The sequence below is a fragment of the Ips typographus genome, linkage group LG1 (genome assembly GCF_016097725.1).
Source record: "Ips typographus isolate SLU linkage group LG1, UJ_Ityp_2.0, whole genome shotgun sequence".
NCBI lineage: Eukaryota > Metazoa > Arthropoda > Insecta > Coleoptera > Curculionidae > Ips > Ips typographus.
Window position 1 is genome coordinate 4,769,899 of NC_138422.1, and position 25,244 is coordinate 4,795,142.

The following is a 25,244-nucleotide window of genomic DNA, read 5'->3' on the forward strand; positions in this document are numbered from 1 at the left end:
ATAGCTCATTTTAAAGAGCAAAAAAGTGTCTTAACAATGTAGAGGTTAGCTACATCAATCAAAAGTAACAAAATTAAATAAGTTTTATAAAATAGGCAAAAAAATGTTTTTTTTTTACGTTTACTCAAAAACAATTTTTTTAATACAATTTTTTTAATTTTTTTATTTACGAGTAAACGTAAAAAAAATGGTTTTTTTTACGTTTACTCAAAAACAATTTTTTTAGGTTATTTTTAAATAGGGCACTAAACGTATTTCAAAAAAATTAAAAATATAATTGGATTTTTTGTGTGCACAACTCATAATATCAAATATAGGCAACTTTTTATACACCATAGGGTACGTTTGGTTGCGTTCTCTTTTACCCCTTACTTTACTCGTAGCCGTATTACGATTTCAATATTTATGAAATTCACTGCAATAAATTATTGGATTAAAAATTTTTGCAATTTTCTAAATTCATAGTTTTTGTATAGTTGGTATTTACTATAATTTCTTACTTGAGTCAGTTAAATGGATACTGACTTGCCCTGTTAATTATACATATTGTTGGGTCTAAATAAATAAATAAAAAAGTATTTATTTACATCATTAAAACATTGAGATGTAGTATGAAAAAAGTAACGAGGAGGATATTTATTTTAGGTACAGTGTACAAACCATTACTTATACCTACTACAATTTTGTTTCAGAGCAATATTAAAAAAATAATTAATATGTAAACAAATTTGTTTTTTATTAATACGCTAAGTACGGTCCTGTCCTAAAATAGTATGTATGTAAAAGACATAAGATGAGACGGCTCTACATAAACGCACAACAAAGAAAAGCGTCAAGAGCGATTTCCAATACTTTTGACTGTGGCGTCGTTTGTTGATCCCGAACGCACCGAGATCACACAACCCACACTTCGGCTGGGTCGTTTTCTTAGCTAAAGTCGAACAGTTTAACGCAATTTTGCGCAATTAATTAAAAGTTTAACCCTTTGAATAAATGCAGGTGCAACAAGAATATTTGATCAAAACAACAGCGTCCTTGAATTCCGTCATCTTCCCATGATTCTCAGCGCACGTGACCATGTTTACTTGCTGTGATTCGCCATTCGCCAGCGTGCCCTGCGCGAGTTCGTTGCGCTCCAGTGATAACAAAATGCCGTCAGAGTCCAAACCTTTGTTGACAGCTCAGACGGAAAAGCCAAATCATTACTCGTAAGTGTATTTTTAGTGTGTTTATTCTGTGGTGACGTATTCTATAAAGTTTTCCGTTTAATTACGTGCCTAAATCATGTTGAAATGTGCCGTCGTTTTGTAGATATCTAAAAGAATTCCGCGTCGAGCAATGCCCGCTCTTCTTACAACACAAATGTACACAGCATCGTCCTTTCACCTGTTTTCATTGGCATTTTATGAACCAAAGGCGACGCAGACCAGTGAGACGACGAGATGGGACCTTTAATTATAGCGCCGATAATTATTGCACCAAATATGACGAGACAACTGGAATTTGTCCAGATGGAGACGAGTAAGTGCGCTTTTTTTGGTTAGCTAATCTGTCACTATCATACAAATGGTGGGTGTGACATTTTGTGGCGCACTTAAGATTTCGTATTTTTTTACGATCGTTTTGTGTAACTTGGCGCCTTCCGTACCGTATACGATTATAAAATCCGGTAACAGGTGGTTTCCCAGCAAAAACAGATCAAATCACCATTCCAAAGGTTTATTTTTACGTTTCTGAATGTCGCTAACCCAACTTTCCTGCCCAAATAAAAACATTCAAAATCACAACAAAACTAACCTAGCATGTCCTTTTAATTTGTGTAGGATGTAAATATTGCATATGAAACTGTTGAATTATTTAATTTATTCTACCCACAGTTTTTAGGATATGACTATACAATGTCATAGGAATTATAAAGGCAGTTTTCTACCAAAGACACAAAACAAATACAAATGAAATAGAAGAAAAGTACAACATTTTGAGGAATTGGCGTTTCAAGTTAAGTTCGCAGCGCCATTTGAATTAAAATCGCGCAACCCGTTCCTAATCTAACATTATAAATAATATGACACTGTCACTTCATTCTCTCGCTAAATTCGTAACCAAAATATGCCAAAATCAACGTAAAGAAACGGAGAAATGACAGCTGGAATGCCCAACTGTTTTCATAACTGATCACCAGAGGGAGTATCTCTTATCTTGAAACGCCAATAGCAGAGGGGTAAACTGCTGAGTAAAATTTTGTACACTAATTCCTAATATGCCAGTACTGCCTTCATCTTCAGAATTTAAATACATGTTACTACTCTCTACCGATTCACATAACATTAAGAATTAAGTCCCTTTATATATCATATGTCCCTGTATGAACCACCCCATGGTATATAGGATATAAGGGACAGTAGGATAAAATTAAAGAAATTGATGCTCAAATAAATTTCATTTGCTTTAACTTATACTAAACATTGAATTAAAATCAGTAATTCTCCGAGTGAAGTGGAGAAAAAAAATTATTGGACATTATATTTGGCAAGATCAAAGTAAAATGTTGTTTTTTCTTTCTGTTCCTCCAACTAATTTTGCCTCAGGGAGTTTACAAATAATATTGTGTTTGGTCACCACATCTTCATCTTTGATATCAGGAAACATGAAATTGTAGGTCAAATTCGTCCCCATAAAGTTAACTTTGGACAGTCCCACTATACACCACCAAGTTATGTCCCACTAAACACCACCGCGCCCCGTCACAATAATGATCATCAAGAGGGACAAAAATGACAAACTTTTACTCTTCTATTTATACACACCCTTAATAACGTCCAGAGAACCGCCAGCTACTCTATGTGAAATATATTTTTACAAAAAAGAACGTTTTTTCTTCATGAGACCAAAACGTATACAATAACTTTTGGCAGGCAGAAATAGAGTAGTAACTATACATAGCTTACTTACTTCCATCAGTAAAAAGGTTACCTGAGGTATGAAATTTCAGTTTTCTACTATAGAGTACAATAAAGTTTAAAAGGTTCATTAACTTTCAATATGATGGCCCTGGAGGTTGATGTCCTGATATATACCACGTCCCAGTATACACCACTCTACCCTAATTTTTACATCGTCGCCATTTCGAAGCGAAACAACGGATTTAGTGCGCGGTTTGGACTATCATTGAGCTTGATTTATTGGCTTTTGGCTGACGAAAAAAAATTGACTTTAAGACAATGTAACTGTACTATACAGGGTGGAAGAGAAACGCGTGCAAAAAAGTTTAATTTTCAAGTCGTCTCCAGTTAACCAATATTTTTTTTGGTCAATCAAACAACTACAAAATAACTAAAAAGTTATTTACAGAATTTCTGTAGGGCTGAACTGACACAGAAATCCTGTATAAGAAATGTACATGATATGATGATGATGATTTTTTCTAGATTTTGGGGTGTGGTGTGAGTTGATATTAAAAAATTTAAATGAATGACTTTATTGATTTACCTAACCCTCGACCTCTAAAAATTATTTTTTAACATTTTTAACAATATAAGTTATTAACAAACATAAATTGTACAAAACAAAATTTAAATATAAAAGAATGGTCTCATATAATTCCGCACCTTTCTCTTTGCATGCCAAATGAATGTTACACTTACATGTTTTCAATCAATGACACATACATTAATGATAATATAGGTGATTGATTATGTTAGGTTAGCATACTAAAGTAATTATTTATCTTTTAAATCAAATAAAGTGAAATGTAAATCGCCACTTAGTAGCATATATGGATACACAAGTTAGCAATTCATTTAGTTTTTGCTTTAGAATTCCTGCTAATCCTGCTTTACTTTCACAAAATATACATACAGTTGTTCATGTATTAAATTACGACTTATTTACTTCAACCACTTTACAAGAAAATCCTATATTTTATGAAATATTGAACCTTTTTTAGAACGTTTGCTTGCAAATTGTTCTAAAATGGATATTGCTTTAGTATTTTTTGATACATACCTTCTGTGTATGACTGTGCTATGCAGTGCAGTAATTTAAAATTATTGTACAGGGTGTTAAATAATTAGAACACTTACCCCCAAACATCAAATACTTTCTTATCTTCTTATGTGTAAGTAACAAAGTATTTATTCAAAAATATCGAGATAATACTCATTTTCTGAGATGCAAGCCAAATTTCTATTAAAGTGTAATTTATTGAAATTTGCTTATACTTCTATTAAACACTGACACTGCTACAGTGGCTATTAACAACTTTCACACACAAGATTTACCTCAATGGAAATTTTTTGTATGATGAGACAGAAGACTCAACTAGCAACAAAGAAACAATAGTTTATTCGTTATTTAAAATAAGTTCCTAAAGTGCTCACTAACCCAATGAAGGTACAAAGCCCCAAAAGGGTAATTTAAGGGGCTGTTTAGTTTTTATGTTTTTTGGCTCTATCGTTTAAACTGTGGGTGTATAAACTAATGAAATTTTAATATTGTATGTAATTGATAAAGTCCCATATCACGCTAAAATTGCTAAGATAAATTCTTCAAAGTCGTCTACTTCGTCAAAGTAGTCAGGAAGGAACGGACTTGTCACACTTTTTTGGCCAAAGTTTTGACAATTTTACAAAGCCTAAAACTACATTTTCAAATACTCTGCTCATTTTTCTTTAAAACAGGTATTCTTAATTTGTTTCGATAAAGTTAACCGTTTTCGAAAAAACAAATGTTTTTTCTCACATTATTGAAATATGAACGTCAATCAGATAACTAATTTCTAGGAATTTATCAATTATTGTTGTTAAAATCTGAGGTACGTAATTTTAAATATGTTATAACTGACAAAGAGAAGCGACAAGATTTCTAAAGCAGGCATTACACCAAGCAAATATTTGCTTGTCCGTGTAATAATGAAATATTTGATTTGATTATTTGTTGAAAAATATTTGCTGTCCGGTTTGTCAAACAACCCGTTTAGCAAACAGGTTTTGAGGAAATAATTGCTAACGTGTGCATAGCTAAAATTATTAAAGAGACAAAAAATCTAATAATGGTATGGAATCTTCACCAAAAACCTTCCTTCTTGCACGTCATCCTGTATTACAAAAACGCTAAAAGAAATTTTAATAAAAAGATCGGTGTCTAAAATTCCATTAAAAGCAAAATCAGTGACATCGGCTATTGGTTAATAAAACATTTGTATATTGTGTAACATACAGAAAATGCAGTTTTTTTCAAAGACACCCCGTAATTTCGTTTGTAGACCAAATATTGGAAAACCGGAGGACATTTCTCGACATATAACTCAAGCCCATTAGGCGATATTAAGAAATAAAGTCATACTACAAAATGCAGTGAGCATGTTTTAGTATGCTGTATAAGTATGAAAAAGTCATTTCCATTAAAACTGAATTTTTGTTCTTGATTGTATTAAAGAAAGAAATTTTACCTACTTTCTTTAGGAAATTAAACAATTTTATTAACATATAGGGATATTTTTTATTAATACTTTATTTCAGCCTTAAATTTTTTTTCCAGCTGTCCTTATCTGCATAGAACAGCTGGGGACACAGAACGGCGGTATCACTTAAGATATTACAAAACTTGTATGTGCGTACATGACACAGATTCTAGAGGTTATTGCGTAAAAAATGGATTACATTGCGCGTTTGCACATGGTAGTCACGATCACAGGCCTCCCGTTTATGATATTAAGGAAATTCAAGCCTTGGAAGCCGCTGAGGCTGAAGGTAGCGGTTCCTCAAATGGCCCTAATGCTCTAGATAAAGAACGAAATTTAATGAATGAAGATCCAAAGTGGCAAGGTTGGTACACTTTTGGTAAATTTTAGCTGCTGAGTCAACTGTCTGTGAACACTTTTCTTTTATTGGATTTTTTTTGTAGATACGAATTTTGTTTTATCAAATTACAAAACTGAGCCCTGTAAACGTCCTCCTAGGTTGTGTAGACAAGGATATGCTTGTCCCCAATATCATAATAGTAAAGATAAAAGACGAAGTCCTAGAAAGTTTAAATACCGGTGAGACAATTTGTTTCCTCTTTTGTATGAAAATGCTGACTATATTTTTGGGTGTGATAGGTCAACACCTTGTCCAAATGTAAAACACGGAGAGGAATGGGGGGAACCTGGAAATTGCGATGCTGGTGATTTGTGTTCGTATTGTCATACTAGAACGGAACAACAATTTCATCCAGAAATATATAAAAGTACCAAATGTAATGACGTTCAACAATCCGGATACTGTCCTCGAGGTGTTTTTTGTGCTTTTGCCCACGTTGAACGTAAGACATTTTTTACATATCACTTTCAATTTGTTACAATTTTTATCTTGTAGAAGAGTTAGGCGTTTCAAGGGATGCTGGAGATGCCTCAGGCACCAACTTTGGTGAAATTCTATCAAACGTTCTTCCACAGTCTAGTTCAGATCTTAAAAAGGAAAAAAGCAGTGAAAGTTCTGTAAGTAATATTATTTCGAAAAGTTAGTGTGTGTGTTGATTTGAGCTTATATTCAGAATGGAAGTAGCGAAGTTAGTGAATCAGCTTCTTCAGCATCATCAATAGGTTCGAACAGCTGTAGCAGTAATAAAGCTCCTGGGGCTCAATTAGCACACAAAAACTATTCTTTCCAAAGACACAATACATTAGGACTAGAACTAACCAATAAATTATTACAAATCGAGAAAGATCCTACATTAGGTAAGTCACAAAGGAAATGCTAAAATATGTCTCATTTAGTGATAGGTTTTATTTCAGATTCTATTGAAAGGGAACAACAAAGAAAGCAGACTCTGTGTTATGCGTACAGTAGCTTAGGAAACTCATTTTTCACTGGTAATGACACTGTGGAGAGTGTAGTTGGTAAGTTGTATATTTAGTAGCGATTATTAATATTGGACAGGAATCACTCTAGAGGTGCTGTCATTCAATGTATTAACACCGTTTTGTTTTTTTTTGTGTCTAAACCAGAAATATTAAAACCGAAAAGTTAAAAGAAAAACAATTCAATCAAATGGTAACTTGTTAAGGGCATCGGTAAAGCAAAACGTCTTATGGTAGATTTAATGCATTTTATGACAATCTTTTAACCCAATTTAAAGAAAAACTAAGCTAGGTATTGTTGTTTTTTACAGTATATGAAATAAGGCACTTTCTAGAATGTGCGAAAGTCGATATAATTTTAATAGTAAGTCAATTAGAAATTGTAGAAGCATTCTTAAAAAATGCTGTAATTAACATAATTTTCAAGTCACTATTTGTCCTAGCTGCTTTGTTGGTGACAAAAATAACTTTCGCACATATCCTAAACCATGACAATGTCTTTGTTAACACTGTCGTAGTTTTGTCGACGCCGACAGACACAAAAACGAACAACTGTTTATTAATTTTAAAGGCTTAATTTTAATTATTTAAGATAATCGAATCAATAAGACGGCTACTATATTTTTTTATACATAGAGTGTGCTTTAAATTCAAGGCACATCATTGGAGACCAAAGCAATGGTAAGAGATAGATTGTCGGTTAAATTGGGGCAAAACTGCACGATTTGCAGTTCATTAATATGATTTTTTTAATATTTGCAAATTTCTTATTACTTGATAAAAAAGAAATTTTTGGAAAATAGTTTTTTATTCTGTTCTTATTTGAGAGGTAAGAGGTATTGCAAAATGACCGACACTTTGTCGTTGCCACTTTTTCTGCTCTATGAACGTACATCTATACCGGTCTCGCGTGGTTGAGACACATTACCCGTTAGTTGACTCAAATTTGGGATATTTGAGCCGAATACAGCGGTTATATTGGATTTTGCTCAAAGTGACATTTTTTACGAATTTTTACTGGGAAACATGAATCTGTCGTCAATTTTGCTCTAACTGGCACAGTTTCGGTGTTTCGGAGATAGAGAGAGAGAGAGAGATAACCTTGAAATTTTGACTGTTTTTAGGACGTGGCACCCTTAAAAAATGACATTCTGACAAATGACACTTTACGTCACATTAACCTAAAGCCACCTAGACAATCCCAAGACGATTTTAAAAATTCGAAAATGTAATTTAAAAATTTGTAAAGAACATACGTCACTGACGTCAAATTTCCATCTCGCTCAGTTCACGTATAATAGAACGACAAGGAACGACAATTATTACGTCACTGCCACTAGCCCTGGGACGGACTTTAGGTATTATAACAGATGGTTCAAGCGTTCCTTCATTATTATTAATACGTAAGTGATATATCTTTTTCAAACACTTTGTTGTCATTGCACTGTCAGTGACAGTAGCTTAGCAATATGTAAGTAGCGTGTACGTGAGTAAAAGGATAATGTTAAAAAAGTCTGTATTAAAAATTCCACGCAAAATGCATCCGAAACCACACATATTATAGGTCATTGGCATCAAAGTGAAAAATTAATCTTTTCATTATACTAACCCAAATTGGAGGGTCTCTAGTTTAAGCGCATAAAAAATTATTAGTAAGGCAATTTGAACCTCATCAATACAGGACACTTAAGCCAAAACCTTCCTTAAACTCAACTTGGCGAGTGTCGGGGAAACGGACATAAGCGTTTCCAACATCCCCATAGTGGCCCTTCTTATCCTGGACACACTGTATACTATTCTGATGAAGTAAAAATAAATTATACGCCATGAAGATTAATATTTTGCACAAAAATAGAAGTTTAGTTTATAACTGAAAAAATAGTAAATATTAACAGAATATAAGTAAAATAGTGCCTTATTAATATAAATGTTATTTTCACCAAACTCTCATAATAACGAGGTTACAGAGATTTGTCGAAAACGCAAAATTGGCAAGTTACAAGAAAAAAAAAAGACGATAGCGATTTTCTGTTTGCTGCATCAAACTCACCTTAAAAAAAATACCTCTGCAATGCTTTTTGGATTTTTAGATTTCTTAATGTTTTGGAAGTTCCATATCACAAAAACAAGCAAATTAGGCAACCCTGTACAAGTCTGAATAATAACCAGACGTTACGTCACGGCAAAACGGGTGTTAAATAATAGGATAAACTGAACCCTCCGTTATGTTAATAATCATTTGTTTTAAAGTTAGCACTATTTTCGAATGATGAATATGACAATTTATGTTTAATATTTTAGGCAATGCCTTGGATGAACTGAATTTAGACGATTTAAAATTTTCCGGAGCTTTAGATAGAGATTTAGAAACTGGATCCCCAACAGTTTCAAATTCAATATCAGTCGGTTTAGCTTCATCAGCAAACCTTTTAGGTACGTAAAAATCGGTCACATTTCTTAAAAGGTTTTCAAACGTTAATTTACTCATTTTATAGGTAGCTCAGCACCCGTCAACATTCCCAGTTCGGCACCAAGAACTTTAGGAGGATTTAGTCCAAATAATAGTCCGCTACAGCCATTTTTGACTGCTAGGTTCTCGCAACCGGACAGTAGTATGGACTTCCTGAACCACAGCCAAATCCAATTGAGCACTAGTGCGTCCAAGATAAATAGTTTTTCCAGTTTCTTCGATTTTCAGACGCAAAGTATATCGCCTAGCTCAAGGAATCACAATAGCTTTAACATGTCCCCCAGTATGAATAATAATTTGGAAGTAGCAAGGTAAGTGACTTAACAGTAATTTTATGACCTTATTTGAACTTAAACAGGATTCGTTATTATTCAAATAGAATTGCTTATCGTTCGTAAATATACTAGAATAACAGGAAATAATTTTTAACCCTAATCATAATAATTTTTTTGTTTCTTGTGCTACAGGCTTCGAGACGAACTTACTCAAGCTAGGTTGCAATTGAACAATTGGGAAGAACGACTACAGCAGGCCCGCACCGCGTGCGAAGCATGGCAACGCGAAACAGAGGAAGCGAATCGAAAAGCTAAGCAGCTAGAATCCAAACTTCAGGAAACCTTAAACCAATATACAACTTTGAAACAAGAATGTGATCAATTGCAGGTAAGTAATAATACAATAAATAGACGCAACTAAGAGCTCAATAAAGTATTACTTTTGAGTCCTGAAAATTTGACATCATGATCATTCAATTAAAGATTGTCACTAATAGTTTGTCTGCATAATTTGATTAATATTGCCAACAATCTAGATATAGATACAATCAATCAGTTTTTTTGAAATTAACATTATAATAATTAGTCTTCATTTAGGCAACTGCATCCCTACAATATTATTGATGTTTCAGGATCCTCACATACGTAGGATAGCCAAGGTTTCCGAGCTTAGTAAACTATCGCTTAGCGATTTAAAATCAATACACTCCCGAATTAGACAGGACCTAGAGGAGATCGAAAAAGTCCTGTATAGGGAAACGGCTTCTAAATGTATGGTGTGCGAGGAACGTAATAGGACTGTTACTTTGAATTGTAATCATTTCGTGTTGTGTGATACGTGTGCCAGCACACAGTCCCAATGCCCTTATTGTCAAACACCTAACAATTTGGTGACCGGCATGTGAATATGCGGTTATTAGGCTTGTAAAGGGCTTAGCTGTGAGTTGTAGCCGCGATTGGTCTGTCTTTAATCGATGTTTTTAATTCATCAAGTTTCTATGAGACATTGTTTTCTGTCTTCGTTTTTTTACTGCTATAATACTGGAGTCTGTCTATTTTGCTATTTTGGATGATTATGTTTGCTTAAACATCTACATTTTCATAAAAAGTTGCAAAAAACAATAATATCAACAAAGAGAGTTCATTGAGTAGAGTACCAGTTTTATGACTCATGCTTACGAGAATATTGATTACACTATGAATCTCATTTGCCATGTGAATTCTCCTATTTCTATTTTCTTTTAATACGATGAGTGTTGTTTCCTGTTAATGAGATGACTGTTGTGGTTTAGGATGCATTTTTTTAAAAAACTCTTACATATTTTGTAAGTGCACTAATTAACTTTTTGAATTAAATAACGACCCACAGGGGAAAGCTGATTGCTCTATTAAAATCAAGTATTATCTTTCTATATATTGAAATCCTACAAGTAATAAGAATTTTTTGGTAAGTTTATTGTGTAAAAGCAGTGCTAAGTAACAATTTGATATAAAGATATCTGAGCATATACAGGAAGCTTTGTGATATTAAGGTCTTTAAGTAGTTTAACTAGTGTTCAATTATAACCAAAAATTTGTAATATTTCAAATTGAGCAGCCAACAGTAAAGCAACATAAGGATTTTAATTTTGAAATTATTATTCCAGCATATATTAAACAATAAGTTGTTTTTTATGTAGTGGAAAACCAAAAAGTCAAAATATGGAAATTTAAATCGAAATAATATAATTTTATTTTTTTGAAGTTTTACTGGAAAGTATGACAACCTTGTTTTTTAACCAAAAGTTTAATTTGCATTTATTCTTAAAAAAATACAAACAAAATGTTTGTTGTATGAGTGGTACTGATTTTTGCAACTAAACATTGTTTAAATATCTTATCCGCTTTGTAATATCTGAGCAAATTGGTGTCATTTGTCGATGGAATAAAACTTTAAACTTGCAATTGTCTCAGTTGTTGCAGCCTGTCTCAATAGATCTATATAGAATGATTTGTAGTGCAAATAACATAATGCAGGTACACTTAAAAAATGTAGTTTGAACTGAACTTATCACAACCGAACTTATAAATACCTAATACCCAATTCCCAATAGTTTTAAAAAGTAATTAAGAATTACTTCTCTTAAGTAGTTGTATTCAAAATCAACTATCCACCAGCTGTTGATCTTGAAAATAACTAACATAATGTAACATAATTAATTGGTGTTTAGTTAGTGTAGCCATTGCCAAATTCGAAGTAGTTCAACTACTGAACAAACTATAAAATTAATTACCAATTGCAACTAATTTTATTCTATCTAATTACGCTGAGAAAAAAATGTATTCTGCTGTATGTGAATGAATCACAGAAATCGTCACTTGAAAAGGCAAATACACAGAGTTTTTGATTTGACCAATTTTTAACGGTCAAATCGAAGGTTAGGTTATAGGTAAGTTGGGTTCAAAAATCATTTTTAAGTGTCTTTTATACGTACCTGTGTTTTGTTGGTGGGTTGCTTTACGAATCACACTGTAATCTATAGTAAATGAAACGTTATTTAGACATCTTTAACTGCTTTGAGATGTCTGAATAAAGGTTTTTATTAAGAGGTTCAAGTTAAAAAAATAAAAAACTGCCTGCCTAAGCCAGAAATGAAGACAATACTATGGAAACATGTTTTTTTTTTTCTAGCCTCATTCGTTCATTAGAGTAGGGAACACACTAAGTATTAGCTTTCAATATTTTGTGATCTAATTTATTCTGTTATCTGCTAACTGTTACTTTTTATAAAGTCCTCAACGTATCAAACCAACACCCTGTAGCTCTGTGCTCATCATCATCATACGGCAAAAAGTTTTTTATTTAATGTTCTCTAATGCTTCTAAAAGATAGACACTTGGTACTTGCTGGGAATTGTAAAATATTGAGTCGAAATCCATTTATCAAGAAAAATGGGAGCAGCAAACTGATCTGAACTGTTAATCAGTGGTTTTTCTTCAATGTTTAGTAAAGGGATCTTTGAAACTAGCAGAGCTAGTAAATCTGTTAAATGGGCAAAGAATTGTTTTGAATAACAAAATCTTTTTTTTATAAACAAATTTATGGCTTATGCAAATGTTTAGCAAAAACCAAACTGTCCATTTTTCTATTTTGATCTACGTAACTTTTATATGAGTGTTGTAGATATTTGCCAGCTTGTCAATATAAGCAAATCAATTTCTTTTTGTCATTTAAACTCGCGATTTGATCAGATTGGATAATTTACAGTAGAGTCCCGGAATTCCAAACTAATTAGGGAGCAAACCCTGTTCGGAATTCGGAATAGGCGGATTTTACGTGATAACATTTATTTATTGACTTTATTAATGTTTTGACCTATTTTTCTAAAGAGCTAAAACATTCTTGTGATTGAAATACAAAAGTTATCCGGGCTTATAAGCCTGGATAACTTTTGTATTTCAGTTTTAACCGGCCATGAAAGCCTTCATACTCTTGTGATTGGTTTGCTTTTCTAAAAAGTAAACGTATGTTTTCACGTAGAAAAGTTTTTAAGTCTTCATTTTTTCTATTTTCTCAAGTTAAAAAACATTGGTAATTTTTTGGAACGGTCTTTGGAATAGGCGGATTTTCGAAATAGAAGGGTTTAGATTAGTGGGACTCTACTGTAATAATATTAAAAATATTTAGAAAAATGTCATTTGTTTTGCTTTATACAAGTTTTAATACCTAAACTAATACATTTTTAGCACAGTAAGGCTATTCGGCATTCATAAGATCAAATCAAATTGCGTTTAATAGCATCAAAAAGAAACATTGATTTGATATTTTCAAGAATGCATTTATTTTGTCATTTATTCGCTCGATGGCTGTCAGTTATTTATTTAAACCTGTTTTAAAGTAAAATTTATATCTGTTCCGGCCTTTTCTCATAGACTTTCTGTTGCAATAATTAAGAAAATCCTGCTTAAAGCTATTTTTGTGATAAATGTTAAAATGCTAACATATTATTTTCACAAAACAGAATTGATAAAGCAACAGACACAATCGAAAATTATGACTATTAATGATTGTTGATCATTTTATTATTGTTAATAACCACAAAACCGTCCTCAGCATTTAAACTATTTTCTTCACTTGTGTTTTTTTGTATACTTCTCTGGAAATGCCTGTGTGAGTTTTATATTATCTATTGATCTAGAGTCATAAATATGTAAAATGGTACCTACATATTGACAGTAAACATTTTCTTTGTTGATTTGTTGTTACTAAATTACTTAAACTACTTTAAACATAAGCATCTTAAAGACAAACCTTGCATAACTCACAGTTCAACTCCTTTACAATTTAACAAATTTTCTTCATAGCTATTAGTCATTTATAAAAATCAACATTTTAAATTTAAAAAAAAATGAATGTAAAGAAAGACTAGCATACTATTTGCTGTAGCATCACTATTAGAGTTACTTATTTTCAAAAAATAAGTCATATTTTTACGTTTTGATTATCACCTTAGGACGTGTTCTGTGGCCTGTTTTATTTTTCAACCCTAACGATCCATATTAAAAGTTTATCTAGGCTAAGAATTAGTATTTAAATATAATGATATAGCGGTCAGATTATCCAAGAGACGTCTTTACATTTAAAATGAGTGATGCGGATTATGACGATTTTTTCCAGTGTTATGTTTTTTTACTTTAAATAGCCGTTGCTGTAAGCGACATATCACCAAGAAACTTGGTAAGGTAAAAATAGGTTCTTATTTTGACTGCCTCATGCGTTCATTTTCGGCATGAAAACAATTATTACGTTAATTGGTGAGTTTAATCATTGTGTTGATAAGAAATGTAATTTATGTTGTTTTTCATATTATAGAATCACGTATTGTACTTTTTTCGCTTGATCTACTTAAATAGAAATAAAAATCATTTTTCTAGAACTGTGACACAATGACATATTGGAGTCAATTGATATCTCCGTTTATTTTGATCTGTCTGAATAGTTTAAATTGGTAAAGCATCAGTCATTGGCTTAATTATCAGTCGATTTTTATAAGGGAACAAGTGAGGCAAAGTTGCGCATTTTGTTGCTAAATAATTTGCAATAAATGCAATTAAATTTTTTTTACCAAATTATTTAGCAATAAAATGCGCAACTGCCTCTGTCAATTATAGTTTCTGAGATAGCAATGCTATTGCATCGAATTTGTAACACCTTGTATAACAAATTCATTTAAGAATCAGGGGATTGTTTTATGGAAAAACACTCGAACGTCAATAATTTATGGTTATGGTTTCCCTGAAGGATTTTCTTTATTTTGTTTTTCAAATAGAACACCTATTTGTATATTATCTGTGTATCAAATAATTTACATTGACTTCTATTTATTTGGTCTATTTAATTTTAAGAATGAAAACTATGGTTAAACATATTAACAACTAAAATCATTAGATTAAAAGTTCTGGATTAATAAGAATTAACAGAAATTTAATTTAATTTTGATCACTAACTTACTTGTTACTTTATTTAGGCTTGTGGCCGGATTTCTTGTTTTTTTACTATAACTCTATATACATTGATATAGATATTGTCTGGTTGATGTGAAGAAAACCTAAAATTTGTAGGTGGAGGAGTTGCATTACTTAGTTGCAACCGGTTTAGGTCTTTCCAACATCATTTATAGATTTACACTTTGGCAAAAATCTCAACTAACTTTGGCAAAAATCTCAACTAACTTAACCAAAAGTTTCACATAATGTTTGGAACTTGTTCAACATTATAAGCCAATTTCTAGCATGACTGAACGTCGGTTCTTATCGTCGCATTTTTTGACGAATCACAAAAATGCCGAACATCGCAATTTTCGACGAAATGTCCTAAGGTAAAGAAGGAAATAACACTGACTTCAGAAAATTAAGAGTGGTCAATTTAAATTCACGAGTGTCAAGTTGTATTAATATACATACCATCTTGAATTTTAGTTAACAGAAAATAAAAAATAAATAGCGACAATAGTCTTAAGATTAGACATTTCACAGAAAGTTCTACTAAACTTAGTCAGGTGGCAATATGTTTAGTCAAATTTGCAAGCTTAATACGTTTAGACTTTTTTGAACATCTTAGACAATTTCCAGATTGTTTAGAACTTTAAAGACGAGATCAACCGATCCTAGACAGTTGGCAACATGTTCAGTCAAAGTTGGTCGCTTAACCAAGTTTAGACATTTAACATGTTGTTTGATAAATTGTTTAGACTGTTTTGAAGGTTCACTTTCAACTTGTAAATTAAATTGTAATTTATATTTTGGAAGACAAGGTAATCAATTTCAGTCAACATGTTAAGTAAAATTTAGACAGCTTATGGATTGTTTTAGATATTTTCGAACACTATTAGACCTATTCTTTCACATTTCACATATTCTTTCAACATTTTAAGACACTTGGCAACATGTTTAGTAAAATTTGGACAGTTCAAAAACTGTTATTAAATTATTAAATAATTTTCGGAGGTAATACCACCAGAGCTTTAAAATTACTGATAATTTTCATGATAGCATGTTTTCCATAATTTCACAAGCCCTTTAGGACGAGGTTGTTTAATTTAAAATAATCATAAAACTTGACATATCGTGGATACAATGTCAAAACCACGAATGTGCTATGTTATGACAATATGGAATTTGGTTGTAAAAAAATGCTGTAATATTGCTAATTTAAACTATGCTTGCTGATCAAAATTAACGGAGTTATCAATTGAATGAAATATAATTATTGATCAACCTGTGCGTTCTATGTTGTATTAACCCGGCGTTTGATATTTTTGCTTACTGCCACCCGTCATTTGCAACTTTTCCGAAAAAAAAATTACGGTATGAGATTTTTAATTCATAGAAAGACTGTCGATTGTGATTTAGAAATAGGGGATTCGGTTTAATTTGTGAACGCTGCTTCTTGTGAATTAACATTCAAAAATCTCTCAAACTTTTGGTTTTGGGAACGCCTTAGGAATTTTTTTTTAACAAGGACAATTTAGTCACACATTATACATAAGTATTACGAAAAGACTGAAGGAAAATTGAAAGAGACCATAGGTGCGTGATTTAAAATATTTGCAGGCGTTTCAAAAACCACTTTTTAAAAAAAAATAGCAATATGATTGCAAATGACTTTTCTATTTTAACCAAATTTTGACATTTAATGGAATTTTTAATGGTTTTACATGCATAGGGTAGCTTTCTGTCATTAAAATAAACTACGATATACTCTCGTTAGGCCTATATTTAGTACCTAATATGTAACGTCAAATACATATTTTTAGATATTAATACAATATAATAATAACCTGAAATTTGAAGACATCTTGGCTGGCAGTGCAAGCAAAATCTTTATACAGGATATTTAAAATACCATATACGGTCATTGCTAGCTTCGATCGATTAAATGAGGAAGAAATTTCTGTTTTTGGGAGCATTTTAATAACCCGTTGACGGCATTGCCAAACCTTTTCTAGTTTCTCCAGATTTTGATGTTTGGGTTTTAATGGAATTTTGATCTTGATGTTTAATCACAAAAAAGCAACAATTTTTGATGTTTTTTTTTTAACACGAGATTTTTTGTACGGTTTGCAACTTAATTTAATCTGAAATTCAATTACACAAATAATATTTCCGACGTTTTAATGTCGAGAAAATTCATCTACAGTAGATATAGTATCAAAGTGAGTGCAAGTTCCGGTCGGTCTATTTCATTACGAAGATCTCGAAACATTGTTGCCAAATTTTGTTGGAAATGGTGAAAAAAATAACAATTTTCAAACTCTAATCGTTTGCCAGGTAACAATTGTGGTATATGATATTTTAGACATCCTGTAGATTATAGTTTAAGACCGAGAACATAGTTTTTTATCGTTTCTACATAAAATGTCAATTTGGAATATATTAAATGTATCGAGAGAAAAATAATAAGAGAAATGAAACGCAAAGCGTTTCTAAAGACAACACAAAACTATTGGCTGGATATAGTGGATTTTGGACAAATCACTTTAAAAAATAAGTTACTTAAATACCAACAATATATATTTTTCTATAAGCCATAAAGGTGATTACTTTAATTGTTCTCCAATTTTTTCTAAAAATATGTATATAAAAGAAGATATAATTTTAAAATAAAGCATTTATGCAATTGAATGACCAGTATTAATCTATATTATTATTAAAATAAAACATATTGTTTCGGTCTCTAAGACGTCTCAATCTCTCAATAATAACTACCCTTTAATATGCTATAATAATATAAAAGTAATATTACATTTGAGAAATACTTATTTTAAAATTTTAATATTGTAAGTACAAACGATCAAGTATATATCTATATTTTAGAAATTTTGGCAATACGTAGATGTGAATATGATAGTTCTAAAAGGTATTTTTAAATAAAGTGTTCTCTATTGTAAAAGATAATGTGTCATTTATTTTTGAGGTAGACTAAAAACAATTAAGAACCTATATATACTTTTTATTTGGCTAATTTTATTTTTTCTTTATAAAATATATACATATTTTAATGTGTGTTTTTTGTTTTATAACTTGTTCCAGTGATCTTAAAAATCACCATGATACCTATTTCTAGTAGTAAGTTATTATATTCCCATTAATTATTATTTACTGTATCTTAAAAATTTTTCTTTAATAAAATTTGTTTACAGATTAGACGATTTCTAATCTTAAAGAAGTTTAGCAAAATTAGTTGATGGCGATTCATCCATTTTTAAAATGTGGAGCTACTGAATATGAGTCGGTTCAGGTAAAAAGCTGGGTTATTTGTTTTAATTTTTCTCTACAGGGTCTATCACTGGGGACTGACCAACCCCTTTTATCTGACTTCCCTGTATGAAATTAAAAAAACTGAAATAGCCATTTAATGTAGTTTAAAAAGTTGAATCCAAAAATGATATATTTCTTAATATTTTATTTTAGTTTGTTTTAAAATTGTAAAACATGTCTTATATTCTAACCTCATTTGTTTATGGCTATGATTCCAGCTCTCTATAATTTTTTTTATCAATATACAAGGTGTTACGATGAAACCTCACGATAATGAGATTCCAACACTTTTAATTAAGTTGCTCAAGGCCGTGGATTAATTGCATGAGTTCATAATTAGCTATAAAAAAACACACTTGGATATTCTGCAGGAAATCAAAAAACTGACCTTTGTTATGTACAAGTGTATATTACAAAAAAACCTACAATATTTACAATTTACAAATAATTGCAAAGTTGCCAATCCAAATGATTGAAACAAAATATGAAGAAATTTAAGGAAAATTAAAAAAAAAACAGAATTGAAGTTAAAATTTAAAACAAAAAAACAGGTAAAGTTTTCCCAGTGTCAAACCGTCTTAAACTGTCCTTACCAGTTTAAAGTCGGTGGTTGGGTCCTGGAACTCCCAGTATCCTCTTCCCAGTAGTCAGGAGTGGCCACTGCTGATTTCCAGGTAGGAACTGGAGCCCAGAAACTGGTGACAGGTTCCCTAGGACACAAAACAGCAAAGCACAGGGAAAAACAGATAAACGACTTCAACACTTGTTCTAGCAACCCAAAAGGTTTCCAGAGATTGACAAGTGCTAGTGCAAGTCGTTTAAAGAAAAATTTAAGAAAAAAAAACTTACAAATGAGTCAAGTTAGAGAAAGCTACAGAAATTAAAAATTAAAAAAACTAAATTAAATAATCAAGAAAAAACTTCGGGAATTTAAAATAAGAAAAAACTAAATTAAGTAATTGACTTGGTGGTTGGTTCAACCCTGATCTTTTATTTAAAAACCCCCTGGTTATTGCGGTCGGCTTTCCACTTTTCAGGGTTGTTGGCGGTTAACAGTGCCCTTAGGGTACCTAGCACGGTCTTGGGGTGCTACATAGATGTGAAATTTCACCGGAAAGTCCTGGTTGGAACTTAAATCCCCAGTCAGGAAAATTCCAAGATTCTGGGTCGAGCCGAACACAAAATCTGTGTTTGGAAAGTGCAAACGGAGCTATCCAGCGATCGGAATCAGCCTGCCAGTGTAACTAGGCCCATGGACATTAAAAATACACACTAAACGAGTTACGGACGAAAACTCTATTTCGTACGTAACAAAGGTTTGTCAAAAAATAAATTTCGAAAAATTATTAAAATTTTATTTTTTTTTGTCAAAATATTTGCAGAATTTTGAGCACATTCCGAAAATAGTTAAATATACCGGTTGATCCATTAGAAAAAACACCATTATTGACTGGTAGCTCTTCTATTTGAAAGTTAGGAATATTTTGGTACTAATTTTTTGATTCAACTTTTTAAATACATCTAATGGCTATCTCAGTTTCTTTAATTACATACAAGGAGGCCTAAAAAGGGGGGTTGGTCAGTCCCCAGTGAAAGACCCTATACATTGTCCTACAGGGCGCATATACTGGGTGTTCCACTAACAAAGTTCATCGGCCATGTCTCAAAAACTATGAATGAATTGTGCGCTCTTTCTACCTAAAATATAAAAAAGGTTCTATTCCATAGCAGCCCTTGTGTGTTCGAATATTCAAATTACTTGATATTTTAATATTTAAATATTCGAATAATTAATAATTCGACTTTTTTCTTAAACTAGTATGGATAAAAAAGAAACAAATATGTTTGACTACATATATTTATTAATAAATTTTAAGAGACACTGATAATTTGCATGGAAAATCTTATCAAACTTACCAAATAACCGTAGAATAACTTACAAATTTACTAAAAAACATTATTATGATATATGACCAAATGCTTCAAGTTTGTAGCTTTAATGAAAAACCGCAAATTTCATGTTAAAAAAAAAAACGAAAACAAAATTAAAATGATACTACAACTACATGAACATAAACTTGTGTTTATCAAACACACTTGGCAGTATGCTACAAAAACGAACACTAAATCTACATTAGATGTAATAATATGATTATTGATGAAAATTTAAGCTCGCTCTCCACGAATTCGACGAGCCAGCTGAATATCTTTAGGCATAATGGTTACTCGCTTGGCGTGGATAGCGCACAAGTTGGTGTCTTCAAACAAACCTACAAGGTAAGCTTCACTGGCTTCCTGCAAGAATAAAAAGAAAATGTGTTAACCCTTGCACAATTTTGCCAATTGGAGTAGTTTTCTTTTTTGAGAAAAAGTTCAATATTAACTGGATTAACCATTTAAATCTTAACAGGCCTAAATGTTACTTATTGCATTAATAGATCTATTATGCTAGCTCACTCCTGATTAAGCTAGGAATAAACATATGCAATTAATATTTAATCCAGATCAGAGATCGTAAATCGGTTTAATTAAAAGAATTAAACTAATATGTATTTCTAACTTTAACTTGGACTGAATTGAAAAAATAAGGGGTTTGGGACAGGAAATAAATCTTCCAATGTGTACATAAGACACAGTAAAGCTGAGTTTATACAGCGCACTTGCACACAAATTGCACAAGAAATCCTTCTGTATATTCTTTCTTTTTTGGATTCTGCAGCCAATTTTACACATATTTCATGACATTGTAGACGTTTGTAGGATAAAAAATCATTTATTCCTGATTATTTCAGAAAGTCTCAATTTTCCACATAAATAACTTAATGCAAACTTGACCTAATTTTAGAGGCTGAATAAAACAGGTGTGTTTGATAGTTTGATTTAAAAAAGTCTTACTTTATGACAACTTTTATCATTTATCTACACCCACTCATAGAACCAACCTTGTTTAACACAACAAAACACAAAGACCAAGGAAATTTCTGTGTTTTAGGTATTGCAATCTTCAAATAAAATGGTAAATAGGTATCTCAAAAATAGATGCAGTTATTGATATATTACACATAAAATATTTCTAGAACTGAAAAAGAAACAATCTACAAGTTCTTTCATTTAAAATAAGCCCCTTGGTATCTACTCTTGCTATAACTCATTTTGAAAATATTTTAAATAAACTACTCCCATCAACTTTGGTGTACTACCAAATTTTCAGAATATGGTATATGCCCTTTATTTTCAAAATTTATGAGTTACAATTGTTTCTTCTGCCAATTGTATTGGGTGATATGTTTTTTTGTTTTTTTTTAGCCCTGAGGAAGGCCCAATATAAAGCCAAAACATTGGATCTTTGTAGATATTAAAAGATTAATTTACAGTCCCAAACATGCTATTCACAAACACAACAATATTAAAAAACACCCTAATTTAGTTAGAAAAATGATTCTATTCTATGGAAACACTTCAGTTTATTTCAATAATACCAATTTCAATGAGAAAAAAAACCTGATATCTGTGTTAGGTTAGGTTTGATTTTAATAGGTATTTGCTAACTCTGATGCTTTAAAATAGCATTAAACAAAATGTTATACTTATGAAGCAAAGTAAACATAGTAGTACATGTTGTTCAACAAACTCACCTGTAAGGCACCAATAGCAGCAGACTGGAATCGAAGATCAGTTTTGAAATCTTGAGCAATTTCTCTCACCAAACGTTGGAAGGGCAATTTACGGATGAGCAATTCAGTAGATTTCTGGTATCTTCTGATTTCACGAAGGGCTACGGTACCGGGACGGTAACGATGGGGTTTTTTGACTCCTCCAGTGGAAGGTGCCGATTTCCTGGCTGCTTTAGTAGCCAACTGTTTACGGGGAGCTTTACCTCCAGTTGATTTACGGGCTGTTTGCTTGGTACGAGCCATTGTTTCTACAATAAGAAAAACCGTTTGTTTTGAAGTCAAGCTTATAGGCGGGAAAGTCAGGAATAGTCGTAAAGCACATGGACCTTTATATTAATTATTTGAGTAATAGTAAAGTACTAAGTACAGAAACACGTGTCACCACTTTGATAAAGCTAAATTAACCAGAAAGCCTCATAAATCCAATGAAATTAAATTATCATAACAAGCGCTAAAGCAAAACAAGATGGCGGCCACTAACAAAAACTTCATTCTAAAATTTCACTGACTTCACTTATGTTATAACACGTCTAATTTTAGCGAAATTGAGTACATTTTACCGCAAAAACACTGTACAGTAAAAACAAAACATTTTGCAACAGTTTTTTTTAAATAAACAAACAAAACTTACGTGACTTTTTTGATAAAAACTTGACTGGAGCACGAATCGACCTTTGCTACTCACGAGTGAAAGCTGAAATAAAATGATGAAAATGAAAGACGATTACCAGGATTACCTGACGCTTGTTGAAGCTGTCCTATTGGCTGGCTGAACTTATAGGTGCTATTGATTGGTCGAAATTCAGTATGGATTGATTTGCGCGGCTGACAGGCGTCACTGTCCTCTGTCATCTAATCACATGATCAGTCAATTTGTAGGCTTTGCTGGTATCACGTGATTACCTGTCAGGTACGTCAAAACTTACCTAAGGTTTAAAGTGCAACAAAGTACAAAAAACTCTTCGAGCAAAAAGAATCAGGAGGTAGCAAATACCCCGTTTGTGCATTAAGCGATCAAGACGGAAGTCGCCATCTTTGTCCCCCACATTCACCTACTGCGCAATTGAATGAAACTTCCGAAGTTAATCGTAAAACAGTTTTGTTTATATTTAGTGGTATGTGAAGTTAACTAAAAACCGCAAAGATTTGTTGTTTTGGATTGTTTTGCTTTTCGGTCCGTTAAAGATTAATTTTTGCAAACTTAAATTAGTTGAATTATTATTGACGAGTGGATTTGTGAATAGTGGGCAACAGCAGGGTGATTATCGTCACTGATTTCTGACAGTTTACGGCCGCCATACTGTCTCCCATTTTTGTTCCCCTCTTTGATTGCTATTGCTCCTTCCTGTATTTTTTTATTCATTGATCAAAACTAAAACTAACCTCAAATTGACTGTTTACGTTTTTTGAAGTTTTGTTTTGATTTACCTTTGTCCCATATATGGAATTTTAAGGGCATTTTAGAAGTAAAAAATGGATATACCATCTATATCATCCGATCTAGCCGTTGAGATACTAAACAAAACATTAGACCGTCTGAGTTTTCCTGAGAACGTCAAGAAACTTGAAGAAGCAAAAGACAATGTAGGAAATGAAATGTTAAAAATGATGCAGTTTATCTTTCCCATAGTAATGCAGATTCAAATTGAAGTGATACGAGACTATGGATTTCCAGAGAATCGCGAGGGCATTGTGAAGTTTGCCCAAATGATTCGAAGTCTCGAACGGGAAGACGCTGAAGTTGCACGACTTCATGGATTGATTAAGGCTTACTATTTGCCACCAGTTGCTGCCCATACAAATAACGAATCTGGTGAGGAGAAAGTCAATAGTAGCTAGGGAATATTGTGATATGTGTGTGTATTTGTATCATTATGTTTCACCTATACATTATTAATAAATAATACCTTGAAAACAGTGTAGGTTATAATGTTCATCACATAACTACCATGTTAACAAATGGTTGAAAAAGTAGGTAGGTGTACCTAGCTACTGCTATTGGGCTGCAGTGGATATGGTCCTAACTATTATAATTTTTACAGTATTGTTTCTGTAGAGAAAATTGGCATATTTTGTATCTTTTTATAAATATTTGTATAACTTAAAATATATGATCTCAAACTTTACAGAAATATTTATTTTTGTTGACTGCTTGCTACTAAATGTAATCTTTTGAAAAAGTAGAAACTTTGGGACACTCTGGAAGTACCTACTTCTTAACTCATATTTCTTATCACTGAACTGTTATACTAATTAACTTAAAGGAAAGACTCCAGAAATTATTCAAAATATATAAGTTCCCTGAGTTTCCTCACTGGGACTAAACCACACTAAACGATTTTCAGTTTAGTCTTTGTGTAAAAGACTCACATAGTGGTTTGAATTAGAGGGACATAAAACCATAAATGTGATTTTTTACTCTGTCTTTCCTTGATATTTTAATATAGCAGTAAGGAAGTCCCTTTTTAACCTTTGACACGTTTGCCGACAGTCGGCACGCTTAAGAAAATGAAACTACAAAGTACCGACAACGAGTCGGTTGTTTACTAGATTAAAAGCTTTCTTATCTGCAGACCTTGCTTTGGAGAGAGAATACTTAAAAAAACCGGAACACCTGTGTAGAACGAAACAATTAAAGGGTTTCCCTACACCTGCATATCATACCGGACAATATAGTCCCTTGTGAAAAGTGATTCACTGGTATCCAAAATCAAAAAATTATTGTATTATTATGGCAATCAAACATTTTAATGAAGCTTATAAAAATATGTTAATATTATCAGTCGCCACGTAGTCAAGAGCACCATATAGCTAAGAACTTAATGAAGTTTATTCACGCTAGAGGGAGCTATCATGTCTCTATTACCCCTTTCACTGATATGATTTTATTGGGCTGAAAATTAAAAAAATAAAATCGTTATCGCTTCTCGGCCTTTTGGCTAAGATCAAAGTGTAGTATCTGTTCTTATCAGCTTAATATCTGATACGTCCCGCATGCGGGACCAGTATATTAAACTGATTTTTGGAAATTGACGGAGGTTAGGGGCTTGCTCCACCTCTGTCGCGGGTTGGCCCGGTATTGCAGTACCGCCGGGATCGGCCCATTTTAACAAATTAAGATAAATATTAGGTTAGAGTTTTAAGAGTTGTTGTTACTGGGATTTTTTGGCACTACCAGCTAGGGG

At 32.1% G+C, this 25,244-nt stretch overlaps 3 protein-coding genes and 1 non-coding gene across 5 annotated transcripts; 3 read left to right on the top strand and 1 right to left on the bottom strand.

Annotated features, from left to right (window-relative positions):
- Positions 1-845: 845 nt before the first annotated feature.
- Positions 846-18,130, top strand: unk (RING finger protein unk). 2 transcript variants are annotated; one of them, XM_081972090.1, is made up of 12 exons: positions 846-1,208; positions 1,312-1,521; positions 5,539-5,840; positions 5,905-6,040; positions 6,101-6,303; positions 6,357-6,478; positions 6,535-6,718; positions 6,764-6,880; positions 9,143-9,274; positions 9,337-9,622; positions 9,779-9,974; positions 10,219-18,130. In XM_081972090.1, exons 1-12 carry the CDS (start codon positions 1,078-1,080, stop codon positions 10,489-10,491), a joined length of 2,292 nt encoding a protein of 763 aa, XP_081828216.1. In that variant the 5' UTR covers positions 846-1,077; the 3' UTR covers positions 10,492-18,130. The 2 variants fall into 2 exon arrangements, with proteins under 2 accessions (XP_081828216.1, XP_081828293.1); XM_081972167.1 differs by having other exon boundaries at positions 5,539-5,825; positions 6,776-6,880.
- A 2,099-nt stretch (positions 18,131-20,229) lies between these two features.
- LOC145733031 (histone H3.3A) lies at positions 20,230-22,841 on the bottom strand. Its single transcript, XM_081985638.1, has 3 exons — positions 22,682-22,841; positions 22,021-22,307; positions 20,230-20,680 (listed from the first exon to the last, which is right to left on the bottom strand). Exons 2-3 carry the CDS (start codon positions 22,300-22,302, stop codon positions 20,552-20,554), a joined length of 411 nt encoding a protein of 136 aa, XP_081841764.1. The 5' UTR covers positions 22,303-22,307; positions 22,682-22,841; the 3' UTR covers positions 20,230-20,551.
- Positions 22,842-23,131: 290 nt separating this feature from the next.
- LOC145733042 (protein C10) lies at positions 23,132-25,183 on the top strand. The gene has a single exon (XM_081985648.1). It carries the CDS (start codon positions 23,533-23,535, stop codon positions 23,896-23,898), a length of 366 nt encoding a protein of 121 aa, XP_081841774.1. The 5' UTR covers positions 23,132-23,532; the 3' UTR covers positions 23,899-25,183.
- LOC145740529 (U2 spliceosomal RNA) lies at positions 24,979-25,169 on the top strand. Its single transcript, XR_014181466.1, has one exon. It is a non-coding gene; the product is annotated as a U2 spliceosomal RNA (small nuclear RNA).
- Positions 25,184-25,244: the final 61 nt, after the last annotated feature.

Excerpts from the sequence above, each read along its gene's own strand:
- LOC145733031 (XM_081985638.1), bottom strand. The coding sequence starts at position 22,302 with ATGGCTCGTACCAAGCAAACAGCCCGTAAATCAACTGGAGGTAAAGCT. Across the intron at positions 20,681-22,020 it reads CTGCTATTGGTGCCTTACAG|GAAGCCAGTGAAGCTTACCT; the intron begins GTGAGTTTGTTG and ends TTATTCTTGCAG.
- LOC145733042 (XM_081985648.1), top strand. The coding sequence starts at position 23,533 with ATGGATATACCATCTATATCATCCGATCTAGCCGTTGAGATACTAAAC.
- unk (XM_081972090.1), top strand. The coding sequence starts at position 1,078 with ATGTTTACTTGCTGTGATTCGCCATTCGCCAGCGTGCCCTGCGCGAGT. Across the intron at positions 6,041-6,100 it reads CCTAGAAAGTTTAAATACCG|GTCAACACCTTGTCCAAATG; the intron begins GTGAGACAATTT and ends TGGGTGTGATAG. Across the intron at positions 9,975-10,218 it reads AAGAATGTGATCAATTGCAG|GATCCTCACATACGTAGGAT; the intron begins GTAAGTAATAAT and ends TTGATGTTTCAG.